Source organism: Mobula birostris, chromosome 12, assembly GCF_030028105.1.
Source record: "Mobula birostris isolate sMobBir1 chromosome 12, sMobBir1.hap1, whole genome shotgun sequence".
In the NCBI taxonomy this organism is placed as follows: Eukaryota; Metazoa; Chordata; class Chondrichthyes; order Myliobatiformes; family Myliobatidae; genus Mobula; species Mobula birostris.
This window is the reverse complement of record NC_092381.1, coordinates 516,808-537,881: the sequence shown is the minus strand read 5'-3', so window position 1 is coordinate 537,881 and position 21,074 is coordinate 516,808. Positions and strand designations below refer to the sequence as shown.

At 45.0% G+C, this 21,074-nt stretch overlaps 1 protein-coding gene across 3 annotated transcripts in view; it reads right to left on the bottom strand.

Annotated features, from left to right (window-relative positions):
• LOC140205711 (guanine nucleotide exchange factor VAV3) overlaps positions 1–21,074 on the bottom strand; it is a 374,002-nt gene that overhangs the window by 157,453 nt on the left and 195,475 nt on the right. For all 3 annotated transcript variants that reach the window (XM_072273243.1, XM_072273245.1, XM_072273244.1), the window contains one exon: positions 14,815–14,912. In XM_072273243.1, the coding sequence (XP_072129344.1) occupies positions 14,815–14,912 (98 nt within the window). The remainder of the gene's footprint in view (positions 1–14,814; positions 14,913–21,074) is intronic.

Here is a 21,074-nt window from a genome sequence, read left to right as displayed (position 1 = left end):
AGCTTATGACAAGGTCTGCACACCATCTCAGACTTCAAAGCTAAACACAGTGGAGGTTCCAACATCGCTGCCTCTCTCCCAGATGAGCTAAATCTTTTTTATGCTCGATCCGATGTTACCAACACTGATGAGCCTCTGAGGAGACCCACAGCTGATGCATCCTGCAGCTTGGTCATCTCTGAGGCCAAAGTATGCAAGGCTGCGGGACCAAAAGGAATCCCAAGGCGGATATTCAGAATGTGTGCAGAATGTGAATTGATTATGGGGAGCAAGGACATGGCAGACCAATTGAATAATTACTTTGGTTCTGTCTTCACTAAGGAGGACATAAATAATCTTCCAGAAATAGTAGGAGACAGACGGTCCAGTGAGATGGAGAAACTGAGCAAAATACATGTTAGTAGGGAAGTGGTGTTGGGTAAATTGAAGGGATTAAAGGCAGATAAATCCCCAGGGCCAGATGGTCTGCATTCCAGAGTGCTTAAGGAAGTAGCCCAAGAAATAGTCGATGCATTAGTGATAATTTTTCAAAACTCGTTAGATTCTGGACTAGTTCCTGAGGATTGGAGGGTGGCTAATGTAACCCCACTTTTTAAAAAAGGAGGGAGAGAGAAACCAGGGACTGGAGAGAAACCGGTTAGCCTAACATCGGCGGTGGGGAAACTGCTGGAGTCAGTTATCAAAGATGTGATAACAGCACATTTGGAAAGCGGTGAAATCATTGGACAAAGTCAGCATGGATTTGTGAAAGGAAAATCATGTCTGACGAGTCTCATAGAATTTTTTGAGGATGTAACTAGTAGAGTGGGTAGGGGAGAACCAGTGGATGTGGTATATTTGGATTTTCAAAAGGCTTTTGACAAGGTCCCACACAGGAGATTAGTGTGCAAACTTAAAGCACACGGTATTGGGGGTAAGGTATTGATGTGGATAGAGAATTGGTTAGCAGACAGGAAGCAAAGAGTGGGAATAAACGGGACCTTTTCAGAATGGCAGGCAGTGACTAGTGGGGTACTGCAAGGCTCAGTGCTGGGACCCCAGTTGTTTACAATATATATTAATGACTTAGATGAGGGAATTAAATGCAGCATCTCCAAGTTTGCGGATGAAACGAAGTTGGGCGGCAGTGTTAGCTGTGAGGAGGATGCTAAGAGGATGCAGGGTGACTTGGGTATGTTGGGTGAGTGGGCAAATTCATGGCAGATGCAATTTAATGTGGATAAATGTGAAGTTATCCACTTTGGTGGCAAAAATAGGAAAACAGATTATTATGTGAATGGTGGTCGATTAGGAAAGGGGGAGGTGCAACGAGACCTGGGTGTCATTATACACCAGTCATTGAAAGTGGGCATGCAGGTACAGCAGGCGGTGAAAAAGGCGAATGGTATGCTGGCATTTATAGCGAGAGGATTCGAGTACAGGAGCAGGGAGGTACTACTGCAGTTGTACAAGGCCTTGGTGAGACCACACCTGGAGTATTGTGTGCAGTTTTGGTCCCCTAATCTGAGGAAAGACATCCTTGCAATAGAGGGAGTACAAAGAAGGTTCACCAGATTGATTCCTGGGTTGGCAGGACTTTCATATGAAGAAAGACTAGATGAACTATGCTTGTACTCGTTGGAATTTAGAAGATTGAGGGGGAATCTGATTGAAATGTATTAAATCCTAAAGGGATTGGACAGGCTAGATGCAGAAAGATTGTTCCCGATGTTGGGGAAGTCCAGAACGAGGGGTCACAGTTTGAGGATAAGGGGGAAGCCTTTTAGGACCGAGATTAGGAAAAACTTCTTCACACAGAGAGTGGTGAATCTGTGGAATTCTCTGCCACGGGAAACAGTTGAGGCCAGCTCATTGGCTATATTTAAGAGGGAGCTGGATATGGCCCTTGTGGCTACGGGGATCAGGGGGTATGGAGGGAAGGCTGGTGCAGGATTCTGAGTTGGATGATCAGCCATGATCATAATAAATGGCAGTGCAGGCTCGAAGGGCCGAATGGCCTACTCCTGCACCTATTTTCTATGTTTCTATGTTTCTACAAGTGGCAGGTGTGTTACAGACATTTTTAATCACTCCCCCTGCAGTACCGTCCTGCTTCAAAACATCCACCATTGTTCCAGTACCTAAAAAGACCAATGTAACATGTCTGAATGACAAGCGCCCTGTCTCACTCACCTCAATAATAAGCAAATGCTTTGAGAGGCTGGTCAAGGACACATCTGCAGCTTGCTACCATCCAAACTGAACCCCCTACAATTCACCTACTGACATAACCGATTGACAGAAAATGCAATAGCCACAGCTCTACACACCGTCCTTACACATCTGGAGAAGAAGGATGCTTTTGTGAGAATGCTGTTCTTAGACTAGAGTTCAGCATTCAACACCATAATTCTCTCCAGGCTCGACAAGAAGCTCAGAGAACTCAGCCTTCACCCTGCCTTGTGTAGCTGGATCCGGGAATTCCTGTCAGATCCCCAGCAGGTGATAAGAGTGGATTCCCTTCACCTCCACCCCTCTGACTCTCAACACGTGTGCCCCTCAAGGCTGTGTACTAAGCCTTCTTTACTCTCTGTATACCCATGACTGTGTCGCCACCCACAGCTCCAATCTGCTAATTCAATTTGCTGATGTCACCACACTGACTGGCATAATCTCAAATAATAATGAGGCAGCCTACAGAGAAGTCATCACCCTGACACAGTGGTGTCAAGAAGACAACCTCAATGTCGTAAAAACAAAGGAGTTGGTTGTGGCCTACAGGAGGAATCGAGACAGGCTAACCCCTATTCACATCAATGGATCTGGGGTTGAGAGGGTGAACAGCTTTAAGTTCCCTGGCATAAACATCACTGAGGATCTCACGTGGTCTGTATATACCGGCTGTGTAGTGCCTCTTTCACCTCAGACAGTAGCAGAAGTTTGGTGTGGGTCCCCAAATCCTAAGAACTTTCCATAGGGGCACACTTGGGAGCATCCTGGCTGGCTGCATCACTGCTTGGTATGGGAATTATAGAATAGTACAGCACAGTACAGGCCCTTCGGCCCACAATGATGTGCCAACCCTCAAACCCTGCCTCCTATATAAGCCCCCACCTTAGATTCCTCCATATACCTGTCTAGTAGTCTCTTAAACTTCACCAGTGTATCTGCCTCCACCACTGACTCAGGCAGGGCATTATACCTCACTTAATCGCAGGACCATGCAGAGAGTGGTGCGGACAGCCCAGCGCATCTGTAGATGTGAACTTCCCACTATTCAGAACATTTAGAACGGTGTGTAAAAAGGGCCCAAAAGGTCATTGGGAACCCAAGTCATCCCAGCCACAAACTGTTCAAGCTGCTACCATCTGGGAAATAGTACTGCAGCATAAAAGCCAGGACCAACAGGCTCTGGGACAGCTTCTTCCACCAGGCCACCAGACTGATTAACTCACGCTGACACAACTGTATTTCTATATTACATTGATTATCCTGTTGTATGAGGGGTGATTGATAAGTTTGTAGCCTAAGGTAGAAGGAGTCAATTTTAGAAAACCTAATACATTTATTTTTCCTACATTTAAACACTTCGTCCAGCAGTCGTGGAGTATATGGATCCCTTCTTTGTAGAAGTCGGCATCTTGGACCTCTAGAAAGTGGTCCACAGCAGGGGTGGTTGATAAGTTCATGGCCTAAGGTAGAAGAAGCTGAGTTATTAACTTCAAACTTTCTGCATTTTCACTCAAAGAGTTGAACTCCATGTGCATGTAACAAGAGCTGTGTTACTCACCTTCTTCTACCTAAGGCCACGAATTTATCAATCACCCCTGCTGTGGACCACCTGGAGGTCCAAGACCCTGTCGTTACAAACTTATGTTCTGCACACGTAGTTCCATTGAGGCAGGGAAAGGATGGTAGGGTATAAGAGCCATGATGCACAAAGGATGTAGAAAATCTAGTTAAGAAGAAAAGTTTACAAAAGATTCAAGAAACTAGGTATTCTGAAAGCTCAAGAAAATTTTAAGGGAGCCAGGAACAAGCTCAAGAATGAAATTAGGAGAGCTAGAAAAGGCCATGAAAAGGCCTTCCAAGCAGAATTAAGGAAGGACCCAAGGTATTCTACAACTACGTGAAGTGAAAGAAGATAAGTCGTGTGAGAATAAGACCAATCAGGAGTGAGAGTGGAAACAGGTGCATGGAGCCAGAGAAGGGAGCGGAGGTAGAAACAGAGAAATGTAAAAAACCTACAGCATAGTACAGGCCCTTCGGCCCGCAAAGCTGTGCTGAACATGTCCTTACCTTAGAACTACCTAGGCTTACCCATAGTCCTCTATTTTTCTCAGCTCCATGTATCCATCCAGGAGTCCCTCAAAAGACCCTATTATTTCCGCCTCCACCACCACTGCCAGAAGCCCATTCCACGCACTCACCACTCTCTGTGTAAAAAACTTACCCCTGACATCTCCTCTGTACCTACTCCCCAGCACCTTAAAACTATGCCCTCTTGTGTGAGCCATTTCAGCCCTGGGAAAAAGCCTCTGACTATTCACACGATCAATGCCTCTCATTAGAGGTGACTCTATCAGGTCACCTCTCATCCTCTGTCGCTCCAAGGAGAAAAGGCCGAGTTCACTCAACCTATTCTCATAAGGCATTCTCCCCAATCCAGGCAACATCCTTGTAAATCTCCTCTGCACCCTTTCTATGGTTTCCATATCCCTCCTGTGGTGAGGTGACCAGAACTGAGCACAGTACTCCATGTGGAGTCTGACTAGGGTCCTATATAGCTGCAACATTACCTCTTGGCTTTTAAACTCAGTCCCACAATTGGTGAAGGCCAATTCTCCATATTCCTTCTTAACCACAGAGTCAACCCGCGCAGCAGCTTGGAGTGTCCCATGGACTCGGACCCCAAGATCCCTCTGATCCTCCACACTGCCAACAGTCTTACCATTAATACTATATTCTGCCATCATATTTGACCTACCAAAATTAACCACTTCACACTTATCTGGGTTGAACTCCACCTGCCGCTTCTCAGCCCAGTTTTGCATCCTATCAATGTCCCACTGTAACCTCTGACAGCCCTCCACACTATCCACAACACCCCCAACCTTTCTGTCATCAGTAAATTTACTAACCCATCCCTCCACTTCCTCATCTAGGTCATTTATAAAAATCACAAAGAGTAGAGGTCCCAGAACAGATCCCTGAGTCACACCACTGGTCACCGACCTCCATGCAGAATATGACCCATCTACAGCCACTCTTGGATCCCATGTCTCCTTACTTTCCCAATAAGCCTTACACAGGGTACCTTATCAAATGCCTTGCTTGAATAAGGGAACAACATCCACAACCCTCCAATCCTCCAGAACTTATCCCGTCCTCATTGATGATGCAAGGATAATCGCCAGAGGCTCAACAATCTCCTCCCTTGCTTCCCACAGTAGACTGGGTTACATCTCGTCCAGTCCCAGTCACTTATCCAACTTGATGCTTTCCAAAAGCTCCAGCACATCCTATTCTTTGATATCAACATGCTCAAGCTTTTCAGTCAGCTGTAAGTCATCCCTACAATTGCCAAGATCCTTTTCCGTAGTGAATACTGAAGCAACGTATTCATTAAGTACCTCTGCTATCTCCTCCATTTCCATACACACTTTTCCACTGTCACATTTGATTAGTCCTATTCTCTCATGTCTTATCCTCTTGCTCTTCACATACTTGTAGAATGCCTTGGGGTTTTCCTTAATCCTGTCCACCAAGGCTTTCTCATGGCCACTTCTGGCTCTCCTAATTTCATTCTTAAGCTCCTTCCTGCTAGCCTTATAATCTTCTAGATCTCTATCATTACGCAGGTTTTTAAAACCTTTGATAAGCCCTTCTTTTCTTCTTGATTAGATTTACAACAGCCTTTGTACACTATGGTTCCTGTACCCTACCATCATTTTGCTGTCTCTTTGGAACAGACCTACGCAGAATGCCACGCAAATATCATAGAAACATAGAAACATAGAAAATAGGTGCAGGAGTAGGCCATTCGGCCCTTCGAGCCTGCACCGCCATTTATTATGATCATGGCTGATCATCCAACTCAGAACACCGCCCCAGCCTTCCCTCCATACCCCCTGACCCCCGTAGCCACAAGGGCCATATCTAACTCCCTCTTAAGTATAGCCAATGAACTGGCCTCAACTGTTTCCTGTGGCAGAGAATTCCACAGATTCACCACTCTCTGTGTGAAGAAGTTTTTCCTAATCTCGGTCCTAAAAGGCTTCCCCTCTATCCTCAAACTGTGACCCCTCGTTCTGGACTTCCCCAACATTGGGAACAATCTTCCTGCATCTAGCCTGTCCAATTCCTTTAGGATCTTATACGTTTCAATTAGATCCCCCCTCAATCTTCTAAATTCCAACGAGTACAAGCCCAGTTCATCCAGTCTTTCTTCATATGAAAGTCCTGCCATCCCAGGAATCAATCTGGTGAACCTTCTCTGTACTCCCTCTATGGCAAGGATGTCTTTCCTCAGATTAGGGGACCAAAACTGCACACAATACTCCAGGTGTGGTCTCACCAAGGCCTTGTACAACTGCAGTAGTACCTCCCTGCTCCTGTACTCAAATCCTCTCGCTATAAATGCCAGCATACCATTCGCCTTTTTCACCACCTGCTGTACCTGCATGCCCACGTTCAATGACTGGTGTATAATGACACCCAGGTCTCGTTGCACCTCCCCTTTTCCTAATCGGCCACCATTCAGATAATAATCTGTTTTCCTATTTTTGCCACCAAAGTGGATAACTTCACATTTATCCACATTAAATTGCATCTGCCATGAATTTGCCCACTCACCCAACCTATCCAAGTCACCCTGCATCCTCTTAGCATCCTCCTCACAGCTAACACTGCCGCCCAGCTTCGTGTCATCCGCAAACTTGGAGATGCTGCATTTAATTCCCTCATCCAAGTCATTAATATATATTGTGAACAATATCCTCTGAACATTTGCCACATTTCTTCCGTACATTTCTTTGAGAAAATCTGTCCCCTGAACATTTGCCACATTTCTTCCATACATTTCCTTGAGTACACCTGTTTCCAATTTATGCTTCCAAATTCCTGCCTGATAGCCTCATATTTCCCTTTACCCCAATTAAACACTTTCCTAACTTGTCTGTTCCTATCCCTCTCCAATGCTATGGTAAAGGAGATAGAATTGTGATCACTATCTCCAAAATGCTCTCCCACTGAGAGATCTGACACCTGACCAGGTTCAATATGAGATCAAGTACAGCCTCTCCTCTTGTAGGCTTATCTACATATTGTGTCAAGAAACCTTCCTGAACACACCCCATCTGAACCTCTTGCTCTAGGGAGATGCCAATCAATATTTGGGAAATTAAAATCTCCCACTACAATAACCCTGTTATTATTACACATTTCCAGGATCTGTCTCCCTATCTGCTCCTTGATGTCCCTGTTACTATTGGGTGGTCCATAAAAAAAAACACCCAGTAAAGTTATTGACCCCTTCCTGTTCCTAACCTCCACCCACAGAGACTCTGTAGACAATCACACCATAACCTCCTCGTTTTCTGCAGCCGTGACACTATCTCTGATCAACAGTGCCACGCCCCCACCTCTTTTGCCTCCCTTCCTGTCCTTTCTGAAACATCTAAAGCCTGGCACTTGAAATAACCATTCCCGCCAAGCCATCCAAGTCTCTGTAATGGCCACAACATCATAGCTCCAAGTGCTGATCCATGCTCTAAGCTCATACGCTTTATTCATGACACTCCTCACATTAAAACAGACACATCTTAATCCATCGGACTGAGCGCGTTCCTTCTCTATCACCTGCCTATCCTCCCTTTCGCACTGTCTTCAAACTTTCTGTATTTGTGAGCCAACCTCCCTTTCGTCTGTCACCTCAGTTCAGTTCCCACCCCCCAGCAATTCTAGTTTAAACTCTCCCCAATAGCCTTAGCAAACCTTCCTGCCAGGATATTGGTCCCCCTCAGATTCAAATGTAACCCGTCCTTTTTGTACAGGTCACACCTGTCCCAGAAGAGGTCCCAATGATCCAGAAATCTGAATCCCTACCCCCTGCTCCAATCTCTCAGCCACGCATTTATCCTCCACCTCATTCTATTCCTATACTCAGTGTCACGTGGCACAGGCAGTAATCCTGAGATTACTACCTTTGAGGTCTTGTTTCTCAACTTCTTTCCTAACTCCCTGTAGTCTGTTTTCAGAACCTCCTCCCCTTTCCTACCTATGTCGTTGGTACCAATATGTACCACGACCTCTGGCTGTTCTCCTTCCCACTTCAAGATATCGTGGACGCGATCAGAAACATCCTGGACCCTGGCACCTGGGAGGCAAACTACCATCCGCGTTTCTTTCCTGCGTCCACAGAATTGCCTATTTGACCCCCTAACTACAGAGGCCCCTATCACTGCTGCCATCCTCTTCCTTTCCCTACCCTTCTGAGCCACAGGGCCAGACTCTGTGCCAGAGGCACAACCACTGTTGCTTCCCCCACGTAGGCCATCTCCCCCAACTGTACTCCAACAGGAGTACTTATTATTTAGGGGGACAGCCATTGGGGTACTCTCTAGTACCTGCTTCTTGCCCTTCCCTCTCCTGACTGTTACCCACTTCTTTGTCTCCTGTGGTCCCGGGGTGACTACCTGCCTATAGCTCCTCTCTATCACCTCCTCACTCTCCCTGACCAGACAAAGGTCATCGAGCTGCAGCTCCAGTTCCCTAACACGGTCTCTAAGGAGCTGCAGCTCAACGCACCTGGTGCAGATATGGCCGCCCGGGAGGCCAGGAGTCTCCAGGACCTCCGACATCTGACACCAAGCACAGAAAACCGGCCTCACACACATACTTTCCATCTTTATTTTAAACAGATAACCTACCTGGCCTCGGTCCTTTATCGCCGAAGCCCTGTTGAGCCAAAGCCTTCTTACTCTGTCTCCCGCTCCTCCAATGCCCGCTCTGTGAATCTGTCTTCCTTTTAAACTCTCCCCGCTGTTCTCACTGGCTGACCTCCATGCGCTTGCGCAGTCGTGCCCCATTCAAACCGCTGAAGAAATAACCGTCACCTTTTCAACTTTGTTCACTTTTAAACTCTCCCCGCTGTTCTCACTGGCTGACCTCCATGCGCTTGCGCAGTCGTGCCCCGTTCAAACCGCTGGAGAAATAACCGTCACCTTTTCAACTTTCTTCATTTTTAAACTCTTCCTGCTGTTCTCACTGGCTGACCTCCATGTGCTTGCGTAGTCGTGCCCCGTTCAAAGCGCTGGAGAAATAATTTAATCTGATGATTAATGATATTTTTGATGGTGTTGGTCCTGGGTTTGGCTTGGGTCTATATGCTGATCCTGGAGCTCTGAGGAAAAGGGGTCATAATACTGCCCATGTGGTAAGTTCCGTGCAAACAGCCGTATTAGCAATGGAAGACTGGTCTTTGGACTGGGGTTTTAAATATTCTGTTTCTAAGTCAAAATGCATGGTTTTTACTCAGAAACATGGGTTGAATAATCATCTTACTCTTTCTGGATGTTCGCTGTCTAGACTTCCCGTGTTAAAATACTTGGCATTATGGCTGGATGTGAGACTGATTTGGAGAGCACATATAAATTTTAAGACCATAAGACCATAAGATATAGGAGCAGAAGTCGGCTATTTGGCCATCGAGTCTGCTTCACCATTCAATCATGGCTGATCCAATTCTTCCTGTTGTCCCCACTCCCCTGCCTTCTCCCCATACCCTTTGATGCCCTGGCTAATCAAGAACCTGTCTATCTCTGCCTTAAATGCACCCAATGACTTGGCCTCTACAGCGGCTCATGGCAACAAATTCTACAGATTTACCACCCTCTGACTAAAGTAATTTCTCTGTTTCTAGTTCTAAATGGATGTCCTTCAATCCTGAGCCGTGCCCTCTTGTTCTAGAATCCCCAACCATGGGAAATAACTTTGCCATATTTGATCTGTTCAGGCCTTTTAACGTTCGAAAGGTTTCTATGAGATCTCCCCTCATTCTCCTGAACTCCAGGGAATACAGCCCAAGAGCTGTCAGACATTCCTCATACAGTAACCTTTTCATTCCTGGAATCATTTTTGGAGGTTAAATCAAAGCAGGCACTCTGTGGCTGGGTATGACTGGGCACTTCTAGGAGTTTTCTATTGACAATTTATTGCATTTTAATATGCTCTTCTCTGGACTACGGTTGTATGGTTTATGGGGAGGCAGCTCATTCGGTTTATATGGGTTGGATGACCTACAGTGGTGCACTTAGAATCAGTACTGGAGCAGTCAGGACCACACCAAGAGGTACAGTGGGGGTTGAACTAGGTGAGATGCCTCTTGACCTGCAGAGAGAAAAAATTGAGCCTTGCATCCTGGACTTCTGCTGCAGGGTGGGGGATATCCTATTTGGTATATTCTATTTTAATGGATTGTCAGGAATATATTGGCAGAGTTGGAAAATGTTTTGGGCAGATAACTAGGGAATATGTGTGGGAGTATGGTCTTGGGGATTTGCAGTTTAGCCCTACAGTGAGTGGCCTGGTCAGGAGCTCCACATTGGAAATTTCCAGATGTGGGAATAGATTTGTCGCTACCGGTGGATAGACAGGGTTTTGGGGGTGGTGGGAAGGTGTCTAGTCATTTACAGCAGCAGTATTTTTCCTTTTTGTGTATCCTCACAGATGGTTTTATAGATCCATCTAAAGTCATTGTGAGGGCTCTGGCTTATTTATCCCCTGATTTAATGTTGAGTTGGGGAAAAAGCTGACAGATAGATTGTCTGTCTATACATCAGAATTTATGGCCATTAACATTAGTTTGCAATGGGTTGCAATGGAGTAAAGGGAATTACAGAGGCATAAGAGAGGAGTTAGTCAGAATTGTTTGAAAAGGAACACTGGTAAGGATGAGAGCAGAGCAGCACAATTCGAAAGACACAGGATATATACATCCCGAAGAAGTATTCTAAAGAAAACAAGAGCTGTCCAAGCCAACATAAAAGCCAAAGAGAGGGCATGTAATAGAGCAAAAATTAGGGGGAAGTTAGAGGATTGGGAAGCTTTTAAAAACCTACAGAAGCAATAAAAAGTCATGAAGAAGATAAAGATGGAATATGAAATTCACATAGCCAATAATGTTGAAGAGGATACCAAAAGTTTTTTCAGATACAGAATGTGTAAAAGAGAGGCAAGAGTGGATATCGGACCACTGGAAAATGATGCTAGAGAGGTAGTAATGGGGGACAATGCAGTGGTGGATGAACTGAATAAGTATTCCTCGACTTCCTAACTGGAAGACCACAGTCTATGCGGATTGGTGATAACATATCCTCCTCACTGATGATCAACACCGGCGCACCTCAGTGTGCTTAGCCCACTGCTCTACTCTCTATATATATACATGACTGTGTAGCTAGGCATAGCTCAAGTACTACCTACAAATTTGTTGATGATACAACCATTGTTGGTAGAATCTCAGGTGGTGACGAGTGGGCATATAGGAGTGAGATGTGCCAACTAGTGGAATGGTGTCTCTCTCTGCTAGATTATGTATTGTATTGAACTGCTGCTGCTAAATTAACAAATTTCACATCACATGCTGGTGATAATAAACCTGATTCTGATTCTAGTGAAAGCTCCAGGTGACAGGGGCCACCTACAGAGCAGGTACTTGGGGAAACTGAAAGATCTGAAGCTGGAGGAACTCAGCAGGCCAGGCAGCATCTATGGAACAAAGTATTATTGACGTTTTGCACTGAAACCCTTCAGTGGGACTGGGGATAAAAAAGTTGAGGAGTAGATTTGAAAGGTGGGCGTAGGAGAGAGAGAAATGCCAGGAGATAGGTAAAACTTGGAGAGCGAGGGATGAAGAAAAGAGCTAGGAAATTGATTGGTGAAAGAGACAGAAGGCCATAGAAGAAAGAAGGGGGAGGGAGGAGCACCACAGAGAGGTGATGGGTGGGCAAAGAGATAACATCAGAGAGGGAAAGGGAATGGGAAATGGTGAAGGAGAGGAGGTGGAGGCATTACTGGAAGTTTAAGAGATCAATGTTTATGCCATCAAGTTGGAGGCTACCCAAACGGAATATAAGTTGTTGTTCCTCCAGCCTAAGTGTGGCCTTAACCCGATAGTGGAAGGAGGCTATGGATGGCATATTGGAATGGGAATGGGAAATGAAATTATAGACCAGTAAGTCTTACTTCAGTGCTTGGTAAGTTGATGGAAAAGATCCTGAGGCAGGATTTATGAACATTTGGAGAGGTATAATATGATTAGGAATAGTCAGTATGGCTTTGTAAAAGTTAGGTCGTGCCTTATGAGCCTGACTGAATTTTTTGAGGATGTGACTGAACACATTGATGAAGGTAGAGCAGTAGATGTAGTGTATATGTGTAATGGTTTCTTTGTAATGTTTCACTGCTAAGGCTAATGTAATGGCTTCTCTGTAATGTTCACTGCTGAGGTAACGGTTTCTCTGTAGCAGCAACGTTTGGGTTATGGCTGGAGATAACAGGACTGTAGTATGCATGTTAGCCAATCGGAGATTGTCACTTTGTCTTGTGTACCTGGAAGGATGTTTTATCGCGGTCTTTTATCGAGGAGAGATGAAGAGGGAGGACGCGTGTGGAGAGAGCTGGTAGACTGCCGGATGGAGTTGACTGGGATCTGAGGGTACGAAGTTCGTCAACGCTCGGAGGAGACCGATAGAGGAAGAATGACTACTGAGTGAGCTCCAACGTGAACTTTTGACTTGAATAGGGCCCTTTTTTTATTTTCATTACTAACCCTATATTCAGATTAAAATTCATAAAGTTCAATCATTTAATTTCATATGTTGTACTGTCTGATATTTTGCATTGTGGGTTTGTAACTAGGGGTACATTACACAGCATCCACACAAATGTGATTACCCAGTTTGGCGGGTCCGAAGGCTGTTTCCCCTGGACAAACATGAGCTGGGCGAGCCCGAGGGATACATATGGATTTCATAAAGGTATTTGATAAGGTACTCCATGCAAGGCATTGAGGAAGTAATGAGGCATGGGATCCAAGGGGACATAGCTTTGTGGATCCAGAACTGGCTTGCCCACAGAAGACAAAGAATGGTTGTAGACGGGTCATATTCTGCATGGAGGTCGGAGACCAGTGGTGTGCCTCAGGGTACCCTTCACTTCCTCATCCAGGTCACTTATAAAAATCACGAAGAGGAGGGATGGGTTAGTAAATTTGCTGATGACACAAAGGTTGAAGGTATTGTGGATAGTGTGGGAGGCTGTCAGATGTTACAGCAGGACATTGATAGGATGCAAAACTGGGCTAAGAAGTGGCAGATGGATTTCAACCCAGATAAGTGTGAGGTGGTTCATTTTGGTAGGTCAAATATGATGGCAGAATATAGTATTAATGGTAAGACTATTGGCAGTGTGGAGGATCAGAGTGTATAGATGATGTTCACAATACTTAAGGTGAGGCCTCTCCAGTGCCTTATAAAGCCTCAGCATGCCCTCTTCTCATTGTTACTGTACAGAAGCCTGAAGACACACACTTAGTGCTTCAGGAACGGATTTTTCACCTCTGCCATATGATTCCTGAACTGACATTGAACCCATGAACACTATCTCACTTTTTAAAAATATTATTTCTGTTTTTGCACTATCTCACGACACACCCTGGTGATAATAAACCTGATTCTGATTCTAAAATCAAGAATGAAACGTTGCGAGTTTATAAATCACTGGTGAGGCCTCACTTGGAGTACTGTGAACAGGTTTGGACCTCTCATCTTAGAAAGGAGGTCCTGAAACCGGAGAGGATTCAAAGGAAGTTCACGCAAATGTTTCCAGAAATAAATAACTTGTCTTATAAACAGTGTTTGATGGCTCTGGGCCTATTCATTGGAATTCAGAAGAATGAGTGGTGACCTCATTGAAATCTATTGAATGGTGAAAGGCCTTGATAGAGTCGTTCTGGAAAGGATGTTTCCTATGATGGGGGAGTCTAGGACCAGAAGACACAGCCTCAGAATAGAGGTGCGTTCTTTTATTTGATCGGGGGGAATTTCTTTATCCAGAGAGTGATGAATCTGCGAAATTCCTTGCCACAGGCAGCTTTGAGGCCAAGCCTTTATGTAGTGTATATTTAAGGCAGAGGTTGATAGACTGTTGTATGGTCAGGCATGATGAAATGGTGGAGCAGACTTGATGAGCCAAATGGCCTAATTCTATTCTTATGAACTTGTAGTAAAAAATTATGTAATTAGTTTGGATCTGACACAGGGCTGTGGGCGTGCAGGTCCGTGGGATCAGTTTGCGACTGACACAGGGCTGTGGGGAGTGCAGGTCCGTGGGATCAGTTTGCGTGGGGATTGATACAGGTCTGTGCTGAGAGCATGAGACTTGATGATTGATTTGGGGACTGACAGGGCTGTGGGGAGAGTGTGGGGCAATAAGATTAGTTTGGCGTCTGTCATAGGGCTGGGGAAGAGTGCAGAGCTGTGGGATTAATTTGGAGTCTGACACTGCTGTGAGAAGAGTGTGAGGCCCTGGAATTGGTTTAGGATTGCTGCAGGGCTGTGGGAACAATGCAGGACATGATCAGTTTCGGGTCTGACACAGGGCTTTGTGGTGAATATGGGGAATGGGATTAGTTTGGGGATTGATTTCATTCTAAAACGTTGAGCCGGTCACATCCATTAGCGCCGTGGTGCAAACATTTCTTCCCCAGTGTGTGTTAGTGATGGCGCACCTGTCGGGATGCATCAGCAACGGCTCGTTCTGTTGGTTCATTACCTGCTTCCGCTTTGCTGCAAACACCAATTCTGCCTAAACACTCTTTGTGTGCTCCTGTTCCACACCTTGTGCACAAATATCCCTGGTAAAATATCCCTCTGAGGAAAAAGCAGAAGTCAACATTAAAACAACTCACTGTGCACATTGACTTGAAAAAGTAGAATGGAAGAGTGAACCAGAACCTGAGACACTCAGGAGTGGCCAGAGAGAGAAGCACAGCCTGGACACACAGGGAGGGGCATGCAAGAGGATAAAAGATGGAAAGGTTAGGATGGAAATCTGGTGCTTCGAGAGCATCAAGTGACTGCAGGAGAATGTTACAAGGTTTCATCATGACTGATCCTGTACCTTAGTCTCTTCCCACCTTGAAGCATTGCCTCATTCATTAATTCCAACAATATACAGATGATGAACAGCCAGAAACCCATTGACTGAATACACACACTTGGGGGGTGGGGATGAGGGAGAGAGGGTGAGAGGGGGTAAAGAGAGGCAGAGAGGGGAAAGGGAGGGGGAGGAGAGAGAGGGATGGAAGAGAGTAGGAGGTAGACTTGAGAGAGGGAGAGGGTGAGGCTGAAGTTGAGGGAAAGGGAGAGGGTTAGGGAGAGAGAGAGTGTGGGAGAGAGAGAGAACAAACACTCTGAGCCTTTCTGTGATGAAATCTATCATTTCCTACCATTTCCCCACTAAGGTCCTCCAGCATTGTGTTTGCAACAATTTCTCTATTTACCATAAGACTGTAAGACAAAGGAGCAGAAGTGGGCCATTTGGCCCATTGAGTCTGCTGCGCAATTTTATTATGAGCTGATCCATTCTACCATTTAGTCCCACTCCCCCGCCTTCTCACCATAACCTTTGATGCCCTGGCTACTCAGATACCTATCAATCTCTGCCTTGAATACACCCAATGACTTGGCCTCCACTGCCGCCCGTGGCAACAAATTCCATAGATTCACCACCCTCTGGCTAAAAAAAATATCTTTGCTTCTCTGTCCTGAAAGGGCGCCTTCAATCCTTAAGTCATGCCCTCTCGTACTAGACTCCCCCATCATGGGAATCAACTTTGCCACATCCACTCTGTCCATGCCTTGCAACATTCGAAATGTTTCTATGAGGTCCCCCCTCATTCTTCTAAACTCCAAGGAATACAGTCCAAGAATGGACAAACGTTCCTCATATGTTAACCCTCTCATTCCCGGAATCATTCCAGTAAATCTTCTCTGAACCCTCTCCAACGTCAGCACATCCTTTCTTAAATAAGGAGCCCGAAGCTGCCCACAGTACTCCAAGTGAGATCTTACCAATGCCTTATAGAGCCTCAACATCACATCCCTGCTCCTATACTCTATTCCTCTAAAAATGAATGCCAACATTGCATTCGCCTTCTTCACCACCGACTCAACCTGGAGGTTAACCTTAAGGGTATCCTGCACGAGGACTCCCAAGTCCCGTTGCATCTCAGAACTTTGAATTCTCTCCCCATTTAAATAATAGCCTGCCCGTTTATTTCTTCCACCAAAGTTTATAACCATACACTTTCCAACATTGTATTTCATTTACCACTTCTTTGTCCATTCTTCCAATCTATCCAAGTCTCTCTGCAGACTCTCCGTTTCCTCAGCACTACCGGCTCCTCCACCTATCTTTGTATTATCAGCAAACTTAGCCACAAAGCCATCTATTCCATAATCCAAATCGTTGATGTACAATGTAAAAAGAAGCGGCCCCAACACTGATCCCTGTGGAGCACCACTGGTAACCGGCAGCCAACCAGAATGGGATTCCTTTATTCCCACTCTCTGTTTCCTGCCAATCAGTCAACGCTCTATCCACGTATGTAACTTTCCCGTAATTCCATGGGCTCTTATCTTGTTAAGCAGCCTCATGTGTGGCACCTTGTCAAAGGCCTTCTGAAAATCCAAATATACAACAACCACTGCATCTCCCTTGGCTAGCTTACTTGTAATTTCCTCAAAAAAATCATAATAGGTTTGTCAGGCAGGATTTTCCTTTAAGGAAACCATGCTGAGTTCTGCCTATCTTGTCATATGCCTCCAGGTACTCCGTAACCTCATCCTTGACAATCGACTCCAACAACTTCCCAACCACCAATGTCAAGCTAACAGGTCTATAATTTCCTTTTTGCTTCCTTGCACCCTTCTTAAATAGCAGAGTGACAATTGCAATCTTCCAGTCCTCCAGAACCATGCCAGAATCTATCAACTTTTGAAAGATCATTGCTAATGCCTCTGCAATCTCCACAGCTACTTCCTTCAGAACACGAGGGTGCATTCCATCTGGTCGGGAGATTTATCTACCTTTAGACTATTCAGCTTCCTGAATACTTTCTCTGTCGTAATTGTGACTGCGCACACTTCTCTTCCCTGCCACCCTTGAGTGTTCGGTATACCGCTGATGTCTTCCTCAGTGAAGATTGATGCAAAATACACATTCAGTTCCTCTGCCATCACCTTATCTCCCATTACAATTTCTCCAGCATCATTTTCTATCGGTCCTATATCTACTCTCACCTGTCATTTACTCTTTATATACTTGAAAAAGCTTTTAGTATCCTCTTTGATATTATTTGCTAGCTTCCTTTCATAGTTCATCTTTTCCCTCGTAATGACCTTCTTAGTTTCCTTTTGTAAGCTTTTAAAAACTTCCCAATCCTCTGTCTTCCCACTAATTTTTGCTTCCTTGTATGCCCTCTCCTTTGCTTTAACTTTGGCTTTGACTTCTCTTGTCAGCCACAGTTGCATCCTTTTTCCATTTGAAAATTTCTTCTTTTTTGGAATATACCTGTCTTGCACCTTCCTCACTTCTCGCATAAACTCCAGCCACTGCTGCTCTGCCGTCCTTCCCGCCAGTGTCCCTTTCCAGTCAACTTTGGCCAGTTCCTCTCTCATGCCACTGTAATTTCCCTTACTCCACTGAAATACCAACACATTGGATTTCGGTTTCTCTTTTTCAAATTTCACACTGAACTCAATCATGTTATGATCACTGTCTCCTAAAGGTTCCTTCACCTCAATCTCTCTAATCACCTCCAGTTCATTTACATCAGAAAGAGACTATTTTCATGAAAGTTGTCAAAATCTCTCTCCCTCTCTCTCTCTCGAAATAGCTTTACCATTAGGCCATAAGACATTGGAGCAGAATTAATCCATTCAGCCTCTCGAGCCTATCCATCATTTTATCATGGTTGATTTATTATCCCCATAAATCCCATTTTCCTGCCTTCTTATAGACCAGTGAGTCTTACTTCAATGGTTGGTAAGTTGATGGAGGAGATCCTGAGAGGTAGGATTTATTAACATTTGGAGAGGCAAAGTATGATTGGGAATACTCAGCCTGGCTTTGTCAAAGGCAGGTCATGCCTTAAGAGCCTGACTGAATTTTTTGAAGATGTGAATAAACACATTGATGAAGGAAGAGCAGTGGATGGATTTCAGCAAGGCATTTGACAAGGTACCCCATGCAAGGCTTATTGAGAAAGTAAGGAGCCATGGGATCCAAGGGGAAATTGCTTTGTGGATCCAGAGCTGACTTACCCACAGAAGGCAAAGAGTGGTTGCAGACGGGTCATATTCGGTGACCAGTGGTGTGCCTCAGGGGCCTGTTCTGGGACCCCTACTCTTGGTGATTTTTATAAATGACCAGGATGAGGAAGTGGAGGGATGGGTTAGTAAATTTGCTGATGACACAAAGGTTGAGGGTGTTGTGGATAGTGTGAGGGCTGTCAAAGGTTACAGCGGGACATTGATAGGATGCAAAACTGGGCTGAGAAGCGGTAGATAGAGTTCAACCCAGATAAGTGTGAAGTGGTTCATTTTGGTAGGTCAAATATGATGGCAGAATATAGATATTAATGGTAAGACTCTTGGCAGTGTGGAGGATCAGAAGGATCTTGGGGTCAAAGTCCATAGGACACCCAAAGCTGCTGTGCAGGTTGACTGTGGTTGGAAGGCATATGGTGCACTGGGCTTCATCAATCATGGGATTGAGTTTAGTAGCTGAGAGGTAATGTTGCAGCTATAATAGGACCCTGGTCAGACCCCACTTGGAGTACTGTGCTCAATCTGGTCGCCTCACTACAGGAAGAATGTGGAGACCATAGAAAGGGTGCAGAGGAGATTTACAAGGATGTTGCCTGGATTGGGCAGCATGTCTTATGAGAATAGGTTCAGTGAACTCGGCCTTTTCTCCTTGGAGTTACGGAGGATGAGAGGTGACCTGATAAACGTGTACAAGATGATGACAGGCATTGATCGTGTGGTTCGTCAGAGGCTTTTTCCCAGGGCTGAGATGGCTGGTACGAGAGGTGCTTGGAAGTAGGTACAGAGGAGATGTCAGGGAGTAAGCTTTTTTACGCAGAAAGTGGTGAGTGTGTGGAATGGGCTGCCGGCGTCGGTGTTGGAAGCGGATTCGATCAGGTCTTTTAAGAGACTCCTGGACAGGTACATGGAGCTTAGACAAATAAAGGGCTATGGGTAAACCTAGGCAATTTCTAAGGTAAGGACACGTTCGGCACAGCTTTGTGGGCTGAAGGGCCTGTATTGTGCTGTAGGTTTTCTATGTTTCTATCTGCAATATTTGATGCCCTCGCTAATCTAGAATCTATCAACTTCTGCTTTAAATATACCCAGTTACTTGGCCTCTGCAGCGGTCTGTGGCAATGAATTCCACAGATTCACCACTCTCTGGTTGAAGAAATTTCCCTCAGCTGTGTTTTAAATCATCACCCCTCTATTCTGGTCTTAGACTCTCCCACCACAGGAAAGATCCTCTCCACATCCACTATCAAGGCCTTTCACCATCCGATAGACTTCAGTTAGGTCACCTAGGTTCTTCTGAATTCTAGTGAATACAGGCCTAGAGCCATCAAAAGCTCTTCATATGACAAACAGTTCAATCTTGGAATTATTTTCATGAAACTCCTTTGAACCCTCTCCAGCTTCACATATCCTTTCTAGATAAGGGGTCCAAACCTGCTCACAATACTCCAAGTGAGGCCTCATCAGTGCTTAGTCACTGAATTACATCCTTGCTTTTATATTCTAGTCCTCTTGAAATGAGTGCTAACATCGCATTTGGCTTCCTCACCACAGACTCCACCTACAAATGAATCTTCAGGAAATCAGGCACGAGGACACCCAAGTCCCTTTGCGCCTCAGTTTTTTTCTATCTTTTCTCCACTTAGAAAATGGTCTGCACTTTCATTTTTTCTACCAAAGTGGATAACCATACACTTCATGACGCTGTATTCCATTTGCCACTTCTTTGCCCATTCTTCTAATCTGTCCATGTCCTTCTGTAGCCTCGCTACTTCCTCAAGACTACCTAGGTCTCTGCATATTCTCTGCAGACTTTGGCACAAAGCCATGAACTCCACCACCCAAATCATTGACAGACAATGTAACAAGAAATGGTCCCAATACTGACCCCTGTGGAACACCACTAGTCAGCGGCAAAAAATCAAAATAGGCTCCCTTAATTCCCACTCTTTGCCTTTTGCCAATCAGGCAATATTCAATGCTAGTGTCTTTCCTGTAATAGCATGGGCTGTTATCTTGTTAAGCAGGATCATGTGTGATACCTTGTCAAAGGCCTTTTGAAAATCCAAGTACACAAAATCAACCCATTCTCCTTTGTCTATCCTGTTCATTATTTCCTCAAAGATTCCAACAGATTTGTCCTGAATGAAACCATACTGACTACAGCCTATTTTATCATGTGCCTCCAACTACACCAAAACTACATCCTTAATACTGGACTCCAGCATCTTCCCAATCACTGAGGTCAGACTGAACGGGCTATTTCCTTTCTTTTGCCTCTCACTTCTTGAAGAGTGGAGTGACATTTGCAATTTTCTATTCCTCCAGAACCATGCCAGAATCAATTGATTCTTGAACATTGATACTAATGCCTCTGCAATCTCTTCAGCTACCTCTTTCAGAGCCATGGGTGAAATCCATCTGGTCCAGGTAACTTATCTACAATCAGGCCCTTCAGTTTCCCAAGCACCTTCTCCCTACTAATAGCAACTGCATTCACTACTGCCCTCTGACACTCTCAAATTTCTGACATACTGTTAGTATCCTCCATAGTAAAGAATGAGGTAAAATCATTCATCTGCCACTTCTTTGGACCCCCCCCCCCCATTACTTCCACTCCAGCATCATTTTCCAGGGGTCTAATATCTACTCACGTCTTTCTTTTATTCTTTATATATTTGAAAAATACTTTTGGTATCCTCT